Raw genomic sequence first — 11,056 nt, forward strand, 5'->3', positions numbered from 1 at the left:
GCCATTCGGCCCTTCGAGCCTGCACCACAATTCAATAAGATCATGGCTGATAATTCCCTCAGTACCCCTTTCCTGCTTTCTCTCCATAACCCTTGATCCCTTTAGCCGTAAGGGCCATATCTAACTCCCTCTTGAATATATCCAATGAACTGGCATTAACAACTCTCTGCGGCAGGGAATTCCACAGGTTAACAACTCTGAGTGAAGAAGTTTCTCCTCATCTTGGTCCTAAATGGCTTACCCCTTATCCTAAGACTGTGTCCCCTGGTTCTGGACTTCCCCAACATCGGGAACATTCTTCCCGCATCTAACCTGTCCAGTCTCGTCAGAATCTTATATGTTTCCATGAGATTCTCTCTCATCCTTCTAAACTCCAGTGTATAAAGGCCCAGTCGATCCAGTGTCTCCTCATATCTCAGTCCTGCCATCCCGGGAATCAGTCTGGTGAACATTCATTGCACTCCATCAATAGCAAGAACGTCCTTCCTCAGATTAGGAGATCAAAACTGAACACAATATTCCAGGTGAGGCCTCACCAAGGCCCTGTATAACTGCAGTGAGACCTCCCTGCTGCAGTCCGTGTGGTGAAGGGTCTCCCACAGTGCTGTCAGTCCGTGTGGTGAAGGGACTCCCACAGTGCTGTCCGTGTGGTGAAGGGACTCCCACAGTGCTGTCAGTCCGTGTGGTGAAGGGTTTCCCACATTGCTGTCAGTCCGTGTGATGAAGGGACTCCCACAGTGCTGTCAGTCCGTGTGGTGAAGGATCTCCCACAGTGCTGTCAGTCCGTGTGGTGAAGGGTCTCCCACAGTGCTGTCAGTCCGTGTGGTGAAGGGCCTCCCACAGTGCTGTTAGGGAGGGAGTTTCAGGATTGTGACCCAGCGACGATGAAGGAACAGCCGATATATTTCCCAGTCAGGATGGTGTGTGACTGGGAGGGGAACGTGGAGGTGATGTTGTTCCCCATGCGCCTGCTGCCCTTGTCCTTCCAGGTGGTAGAGGTCGTGGGTTTGGGAGGTGCTGCCGAAGAAGCCTTGGCGAGTTGCTGTAGTGCATCTTGTAGATGGTGCACACTGCAGCCACGGTGCACCGGTGGTGGAGGTAGTGAATGTTTCAGGTGGTGGATGGGGTGCCGATCATGCAGGCTGCTTTTCACTGGATGGTGTCGAGCTTCTCGAGTGTTGGAGCTGCACACATCCAGGCAAGTGGAGAGTATTCCATCACACTCCTGACCTGTGCCTTGTAGATGGTGGAGAGGCTTTGGGGATTCAGGAGGTGAGATACTCGCCGCAGAATACCCAGTCTCTGACCCGCTCTTGTAGTCACAGTAAATACTTAGATGTGTATGTGCTGACTCATTGCTTTTAATGAATTCTTCGGTATGGGATCACTGGGAGTGCACACAGAAACATCGAAAATAGGAGCAGTAGTAGGCCATTCACCCCCTCGAGTCTGCACCGCCATTCAATATGATCATGGCTGATCCTCTATCTCAACACCATATTCCCGCTTTCTCCCCATACCCCTTGATGCCTTTTGTGTCTACAAATCTATCTATCTCCCTCTTAAATTTATTCAGTGACTTGGCCTCCACAGCCCTATGTGGTAGAGAATTCCACAGTTTCACCACCCTGTGAGTGAAAACATTTCTCCTCATCTCAGTCGTAAATTTCCTGCCCCGTATCCTGAGACTGTGATCCCTTGTTCTCGACTTCCCAGCCCGGGGAAACACCCTCCCCACATCCAGTCTATCCAAGCCAGTCAGAGTTTTATGCGTTTCAATGAGATCCCCTCTCATTCTTCTAAACTCCAGTGAATACAGGCCTAGTCGACCCAACTCTCCTCATACAACAGTCCTGCCATCCCAGGAATTAGTCTGGTGAACCTTCGCTGCACTCCCTCTATGGCAAGTATATCCTTTCTGAGGTAAGGAGAACAAAACTGCACACAATACTCCAGGTACAGTCTCACCAAGGCCCTGTATAACTGTAGTAAGACATCCTTGCTCCTGTACTCAAATCCTCTTGCAATGAAGGTCAACATACCATGTGCCTTCCTCACTGCTTGCTGCACCTGCATGTTTGCTTTCAATGACTGGTGTACAAGGACACCCAGGTCCCTCTGTACATCGACACTTCCCAAGCCATCACAATTTAAATAATACTTTGTCCTTATGTTTTTCCTACCACATTATACTGCATCTGCCATGTGTTTGCCCATTCACTCAACCTATCTAAATCGCCTTGCAGTGTCTTTGCATCCTCCTCACAATCCCACCTAGTTTTGTGTTGTCGGCAAACTTGGAAATATTACATTTGGTTCCCTCATCCAAATCATTTATATATATTGTGAATAGCTCGGACCCCAGCACTGATGCCTGTGGTATCCCACTAGTCACTGCCCGCCACCCCAAAAAAAGACCTGTTTATTCCTACTCTCTGTTTCCTGTCAGTTAAGCAATTTTCAATCCTTCCCAATACATTACCCCCAATCCTATGTGCTTTAATTTTGCACACTAACCTTTAATGTGGGACTTTATCAAAGGCCTCTGAAAATCCAAATACACTACATCCACTGGTTCTCCCTTATCTATTCTATCAGTTACATCCTCAAAAAACTCCAGTCGGTTTGTCAAACATGATTTTCCTTTCATAAATCTATTTTGACTTTGTTTAATCCCGTTGATATTATCTAAGAGTGCCATTATCACATCCTTTATAACAGACTCTATCATTTTCCCTACTACAGATGTGAGGCTAACCAGTCTGTAGTTCACTGTTTTCTCTCCCTCCTTTTTTAAATAGTGGGGTTACATTTGCCACCCTCCAATCTGCAGGAACTGTTCCATAATCTATAGAATTTTGGAAGATGACAACCAATGCATCCACTATTTCCATGGTTACCTCTTTTAGTACTGTGGGATGCAGATCATCAGGCCTGGGGATTTATCGGCCTTCAATCCCATTAGTTTCTCCAGCACTATTTTCTTACTAATAATCATTTCCTTTAATTCCTCTTGCTCACTAGAACTTGGTTCACTAGCATTTCTGGGAGGTTATTTGCGTCCTCTTCCGTGAAGACAGAACTGAAGTATTTATTTAATTGTTCTGCCATTTCCTTGTTCCCCATTACAAATTTTCCCGTTTCTGTCTGTAAAGGACCTACATTTGTCCTCACTAATCTTTTTCTTTTTACATACTTGTAGAAACTTGTGCAGTCAGTTTTTATATTCCTTGCAAGTTTACTCTCATACTCTATTTTTCCCCTCCTAATCAATCTGTTGGAGCTTTTTGCTGAATTTTAAACTGTTCCCAATCCTCAGGCTTTCTACTTTTTCTAGCAACTTTGTATAACACCTCTTTGGATCTAATACTATCCTTAATTTATTTTATTAGCCATGGTTTGACCACTTTTCCGTTTGTGTTTTTACACCAGAAAGTAATGTATAACTGTTGCAATTCATGCAATCGGTCCTTAAATATTAGCCATTGCTTACACACCATCATGCTCATGCCTTTTAATGAATCTTCCCAATCTATCATAGCCAATTCATTCCTCATACCTTCGTAGTTTCATGGGGATCACTGGCAGTTTACATGGGCCTCACTGGCAGTGTACATGGGCCTCACTGGGAGTGTACATTGGGATCACTGGCAGTGTGCATGGGGATCATTGGGAGTGTACATGGGGATCACTGGCAGTGTACATGGAGATCACTGGGAGTGTACATGGAGACCACTGGGAGACTACATGGGGATCATTGGGAGTGTATATGGGGATCACTCGGAGTGTACATGGGGACCACTGGGAGACTACATGGGGATCATTGGGAGTGTACATGGGCCTCACTGGGAGTGTACATGGGGATCACTGGGAGACTACATGGGGATCATTGGGAGTGTACATGGGGATCACTGGGAGTGTACATGGAGATCACTGGGAGTGTACATGGGGATCACTGGGAGTGTACATGGGCCTCACTGGGAGTGTACATGGGGATCACTGGGAGACTACATGAGGATCATTGGGAGTGTACATGGGGATCACTGGGAGTGTACATGGGGACCACTGGGAGACTACATGGGGATCACGGGCAGTGTACATGGGGATCACTGGGAGTGTACATGGGGACCACTGGGAGACGACATGGGGATCATTGGGAGTGTACATGGGGATCACTGGGAGTGTACATGGGGACCACTAGGTGACTACATGGGGATCATTGGGAGTGTACATGGGGATCACTGGGAGTGTACATGGAGATCACTGGGAGTGTACATGGGGATCACTGGGAGTGTACATGGGGATCTGGCAGTGTACATGGGAATCACTGGGAGAGTACATGGGAATCACTGGCACTGTACATGGGGATCACTGGCAGTGTACATGGGCCGCACTGGGAGTGTACATGGGGATCACTGGCAGTGTACATGGGGATCACTGGGAGTGTACATTGGGTTCACTGGAAGTGGACATGGGGATCACTGGGAGACTACATGGGGATCACTGGGAGACTACATGGGGATCACTGGCCGTGGACATGCGGATCACTGGGAGTGTACATGGGCCTCACTGGGAGTGTACATGGGGATCACTGGGAGAGTACATGGGGATCACTGGCAGTGTACATTGGGTTCACTGGAAGTGGACATGGGGATCACTGGGAGTGTACATGGGGATCACTGGCAGTGTACATGGGGATCACTGGGAGTGTACATTGGGTTCACTGGAAGTGGACATGGGGATCACTGGGAGACTACATGGGGATCACTGGGAGACTACATGGGGATCACTGGCCGTGGACATGCGGATCACTGGGAGTGTACATGGGCCTCACTGGGAGTGTACATGGGGATCACTGGGAGAGTACATGAGGATCACTGGGAGTGTACATGGGGATCACTTGGAGAGTACATGGGGATCACTGGCAGTGTACATGGGGATCACTGGCAGTGTACATGGAGATCACTGGGAGTGTACATGGAGACCACTGGGAGACTACATGGGGATCATTGGGAGTGTATATGGGGATCACTCGGAGTGTACATGGGGACCACTGGGAGACTACATGGGGATCATTGGGAGTGTACATGGGGATCACTGGAAGTGTACATGGAGATCACTGGGAGACTACATGGGGATCATTGGGAGTGTACATGGGCCTCACTGGGAGTGTACATGGGGATCACTGGGAGACTACATGGGGATCATTGGGAGCGTACATGGGGATCACTGGGAGTGTACATGGAGATCACTGGGAGTGTACATGGGGATCACTGGGCGTGTACATGGGCCTCACTGGGAGTGTACATGGGGATCACTGGGAGACTACATGAGGATCATTGGGAGTGTACATGGGGATCACTGGGAGTGTACATGGGGACCACTGGGAGACTACATGGGGATCGCTGGGAGTGTACATTGGGATCACTGGAAGAGTACATGAGGATCGCTGGCATTGTACATGGGGAGTGTACATGGGGATCACTGGCAGTGTACATGGGCCTCACTGGGAGTGTACATGGGATCACTGGCAGTGTATATGGGGATCACTCGGAGTGTACATTTGGCTCACTGGAAGTGTACATGGGGATCACTGGGAGAGTACATGGGGATCACTGGGAGAGTACATGGGGATCACTGGGAGAGTACATGCGGATCACTGGGAGTGTACATTGGGATCACTGGAAGAGTACATGAGGATCACTGGCAGTGTACATGGGGATCACTGGCAGTGTACATGGGGATCACTGGGAGTGTACATTGGGATCACTGGGAGTGTACATGGGGATCACTGGGAGAGTACATGGGGATCACTGGGAGTGTACATTGGGATCACTGGAAGAGTACATGAGGATCGCTGGCATTGTACATGGGGATCACTGGGAGTGTACATGGGGATCACTGGCAGTGTACATGGGCCTCACTGGGAGTGTACATGGGGATCACTGGCAGTGTATATGGGGATCACTCGGAGTGTACATTTGGCTCACTGGGAGTGTACATGGGGATCACTGGGAGAGTACATGGGGATCACTGGGAGAGTACATGGGGATCACTGGGAGTGTACATGCGGATCACTGGGAGTGTACATTGGGATCACTGGAAGAGTACATGAGGATCACTGGCAGTGTACATGGGGATCACTGGCAGTGTACATGGGGATCACTGGGAGTGTACATTGGGATCACTGGGAGTGTACATGGTGATCACTGGGAGAGTACATGGGGATCACTGGGAGAGTACATGCAGATCACTGGGAGTGCACATGGGCCTCACTGGGAGTGTACATGAGGATCACTGGGAGAGTACATGTGGATCACTGGGAGTGTACATGGGGATCACTGGGAGTGTACATTGGGATCACTGGGAGTGTACATAAGGATCACTGGCAGTGTACATGGGGATCACTGGCAGTGTACATGGGGATCACTGGGAGTGTACATGGGGATGACTGGCAGTGTACATGGGGATCACTGGCAGTGTACATGGCGATCACTGGGTGTGTACACGGGGATCACTGGCCGTGTACATGCGGATCACTGGGAGTGTACATGGACCTCACGGGGAGTGTACATGGGGATCACTGGGAGAGTACATGTGGATCACTGGGAGTGTACATGGGGATCACTGGGAGTGTACATTGGGATCACTGGGAGTGTACATTGGGATCACTGGAAGAGTACATGAGGATCACTGGCAGTGTACATGGGGATCACTGGGAGTGTACATGGGGATCACTGGCAGTGTACATGGGCCTCACTGGGAGTGTACATGGGGATCACTGGCAGTGTATATGGGGATCACTGGCAGTGTACATTGGCAAGGTTAGCTGCAAGTAAATGACGGAGATTGGACACCCAGCCACGCTTTAGGAAAGATTTTAATGCCTTCGAAATGGTACATAAGAACATGAGAAATAGGAGCAGGAGTCAGCCATACGGCCCCTCGAGCCTGCTCCGCCATTCAATAAGATCATGGCTGATCCGATTATGGACTCAACTCCACTTCCCTGCCCGCTCCCCATAACTCTTGACTCCCTTATCGCTGAAAAATCTGTCTATCTCCACCTTAAATTTATTCAATGACCCAGCCTCCACAGCTCTCTGGGGCAGAAAATTCCACAGATTTACAAGCCTCTGAGAGAAGAAATTCCTCCTCATCTCAGTTCTAAATGGGCGGCCCCTTATTCTGAAACTATACCCCAAGTTCGAGTCTTCCCCATGAGGGGAAACATCCTCTCAGCATTTACCTTGTCGAGCCCCCTCAGAATCTTATATGTTTCAATAAGATCGCCTCTCATTCTTCTAAACTCGAATGTGTAAAGGCCCAACCTGCTCAACCTTTCTTCATAAGTCAACCCCTTCATCTCAGGAATCTGCCTCGTGAACATTCTCTGAACAGCCTCCAATGCAAGTATATCCTTAAATACAGAGACATAAACTGTACGCAGTACTCCAGGTGTAGCCTCACCAATACCCTGTACAGTTGGAGCAGGACTTCTCTGCTTTTATACTCTATCCCCCTTGCAATAAAGCCAACATTCCATTTGCCTTCCTGATATTTGCTGTACCTGCATACTAACTTTTTGTGTTTCATGTACAAAGTCCCCCAGGTCTCTCTGTACAGCAGCACTTTGTAATCTCTCTCCATTTAAATTATAATTTGCTTTTTTAGTTTTCCTATCAAAGTGGGTAACCTCATATATTCTCACATTATACTCCGTCTGCCAAATTTTTACCCACTCACTTAGCTTATATAACTATGTCCTTTTGCATATTTTTTGTGTCCTCCTCACAACTTGCTTTCCCACCCATCTTTGTCTCATTAGTAAACTTGGCTACATTACACTCGGTCCCTTCATCCAAATCATTAATATAGATTGTAAATAGTTGAGGCCCCAGCACTGATCCCTGCGGCACCCCACTAGTCACTGTTTGCCAACCGGAAAATTACCCATTTATCCCGACTCTCTGTTTTCTGTGAGTTAGCCAATCCTCTATCCATACTAATATATTACCCCAACCCCATGAGCTCTTATATTGTGCATTTTATGTGGCACCTTATTAAATACCTTCTGGAAATCCAAATACACGACACCCACTGGTTCCCCTTTATCCACCTTGCTCATTGTTATGTACGCAATTATAGTTCCATCTGAGTACTGTTTAACTAAGCAAGATAGAACCTTGGCTCTGCTTTATTTAGGCCCAAAGTGCCTGACTCTCAAATGGCTGGCCTTTTATACCAGAGCGGCACCATGTGCGTGCTACTCAGTGGCCTCCAACAATGACGCCATCTGGTGGCTGCAAACAGAATGTACATACATGACACTCATTACATCCTCAAAGAACTCCAGCAAATTTGTTAAACATGATTTCATAAATCCATGCTGACTCTGCTTGACTATTATGCTTTTCCAAATGTCCGGCTACTGCTTTCTTAATAATGGACACCAGCATTTTCCCAACGACAGATGTTAGGCTAACTGGTCTATTGTTTCCTGCATTCTTTCTCCCTCCTGTCTTAAATAGGGACATTACATTTGTGATTTTGCAATCTGCTGATTATAACTAATGCATCCACTATCTCTGCAGGCACTTATTTTAAGACCCTAGGATCCAAGCCATGAGGTCCAGGGCACTTGTCCGCCTTTAGTCCCATTAGTTTGCCCAGCACTTTATCTTTAGTGATAATGATTGTTTTAAGTTTGCCCCCCCACCACCTTTAGCCCCTTGATTATCCACAATTAGGATGCTTCTACCGTGAAGACCGGTAGAAAATATTTGTTCTGAGTCTCTGCCATTTCCCTGTTCTCCATTATTAATTCCCAGTCTCATCCTCCAGGGACCAATGTTAACTTTTAACTACTCTCTTTCTTTTTATGTATCTGTGGATGCTCTTACTGTCTGTTTATATATTTCTTGCCAGATTATTCTCATAATCCATCTGCTCTCTCTCTATTAATTTTTTTGTCGTCCTTTGCTGACTGGGAGAGACCGGATTATATTCAGAAGGACCTGGGTGTCCTTGTACACCAGTCACTGAACATTAACATGCAGGTGCAGCAAAGAATTAGAAAAGCAAAGAGTATGTTAGCTTTTGTTACAAAAGGATTAGAATATAAGAGTAAAGATGTCTGACTGCAATTATATCGGGCCCTGGTGAGACCACACCTCGAGTATTGTGTACAATTTCAGTCTCCTTACCTAAGGAAAGATATACTTGCCATTGAGGGAGTGCAACAGAGGCTCACCAGACTGATTCCTGGGATGGGGGGATTGTAACATGATGAGAGATTGAGTAAACCAAGATTCCCTTTAAAGAATTAAAGAATTTAAAGTTTAAAAGAATAAGAGGTGATCAAATTGAAACATAGAAAATTCTAAAGGGGTTTGACAGGGGAAGGTGAGGGGAGGGGGGAGAGCAGGAGTGTAGAGAAACGGGGAGGGAGGGGAGAGAAGGGGAGGGAGGGGAGACGAGGGGAGGGAAAGGGGAGGGGAGGGAGGGGAGGTGAGGTGAGGTGAGGGGTGGAGAGGAGGGGAGGCAAGGGGAGGGAGGGAGAGTAGAGGAGGGGAGGGGAGGAGAGGGTTGGGAGGGAGGGGAGGTGAGCGGAAGGGAGGAGAGGGCAGGAGAGGGGAGGGGAGAGGAGGAGAGAAGAGGCAAGGGGTGGGAGGGGAGGGAGGGGAGAGGAGTGGGAGGGGAGGGGAATGTGAGGGTAGGCAAAGGGGAGGGAGGGGTGAGTGGAGGGTCTGAGGGGGAGGGGGAATGGAGGGAGGGGGAAAGTTTTGACAATTTGCCAATGGGCCTCCTCCTGCTCCTGTGTAACAGACTCGAGGGGCTGAATGGCCTCCTCCTGCTCCTGTGTAACAGACTCGAGGGGCTGAATGGCCTCCTCCTGCTCCTGTGTAACAGACTCGAGGGGCTGAATGGCCCCCTCCTGCTCCTGTGTAACAGACTCGAGGGGCTGAATGGCCTCCTCCTGCTCCGGGGTAACAGACTCGAGGGGCTGAATGGCCACCTCCTGCTCCGGGGTAACAGACTCGAGGGGCTGAATGGCCTCCTCCTGCTCCGGGGTAACAGACTCGAGGGGCTGAATGGCCTCCTCCTGCTCCGGGGTAACAGACTCGAGGGGCTGAATGGCCTCCTCCTGCTCCGGGGTAACAGGCTCGAGGGGCTGAATGGCCTCCTCCTGCTCCGGGGTAACAGACTCGAGGGGCTGAATGGCCTCCTCCTGCTCCGGGGTAACAGACTCGAGGGGCTGAATGGCCTCCTCCTGCTCCGGGGTAACAGGCTCGAGGGGCTGAATGGCCTCCTCCTGCTCCGGGGTAACAGTCCCGAGGGGTGGGTCGCAGACGGTACTAACCTGTACAATCCCGAGTGTGGCTGTGGTGACTGGGTCGGAAAAATCCCCACCTGGGGGTGAGACCCTGAGGGGTGGAAACAGAGAGAGATTAATGGAAGGTTCCAGATCCATGTCAAAACACACAGAGTGGGGAGGGCAAGGAGGTGAGGGATACACCTTCGAGCAAACTTATACACCGCCTTCCCTCCGCTCCCTCCCCTCCTCTCGCCTTTCCCTCCCTCCCCTCCTCTCCCCTCCCATCTGCTCCTCTTCCCTCCCCCTTCCCCCATCCCCTCCCGCACCTCTCCCCTCCACTCCCCTCCATCCCCTTCCTACTCCTCCCCTGCGCTCAGCTCCCCCTCCGCCTCCTCTCCCCTCCCTCCCCTCCCCTCACCCTCCCCTCCTAACCTTCCTCTCCTCTCTGCTGCTCTCCCCTCCCCTCCCTCTCCACTCCTCTCCTTCCTCTCCCCTACCTCTCCCCTCCCCTCCCTCCCCTCCCCTCCCCTCCATTCCTCTCCCCTCCTCTCCCTCCCATGTCCTCCCCTCCTCTCCCTCCCCTCCCTTCCCCTCCCCTACCCTCCATTCCTCGCCCCTCCTCTCCCTCCCCTGACCTCTCCTCCCCTTCCCCACCCACTCCTCTGCCCTCCCTCCACACCCCCTCCCCTCCCCCTCACCCAGTCCCCTCCCCCTCCACTCCTCTCACCTCCCCTCCCC

General features: G+C 49.9%; 1 protein-coding gene across 1 annotated transcript in view; it reads right to left on the minus strand.

Annotated features, from left to right (window-relative positions):
- Positions 1-11,056, minus strand: part of LOC139269201 (V-type proton ATPase catalytic subunit A-like) — a 149,504-nt gene that overhangs the window by 15,623 nt on the left and 122,825 nt on the right. The window contains exon 8 of the mRNA XM_070888293.1: positions 10,364-10,427. Within this exon, the coding sequence (XP_070744394.1) occupies positions 10,364-10,427 (64 nt within the window). The remainder of the gene's footprint in view (positions 1-10,363; positions 10,428-11,056) is intronic.

The sequence above is a fragment of the Pristiophorus japonicus genome, chromosome 8 (assembly GCF_044704955.1).
Source record: "Pristiophorus japonicus isolate sPriJap1 chromosome 8, sPriJap1.hap1, whole genome shotgun sequence".
In the NCBI taxonomy this organism is placed as follows: Eukaryota; Metazoa; Chordata; class Chondrichthyes; family Pristiophoridae; genus Pristiophorus; species Pristiophorus japonicus.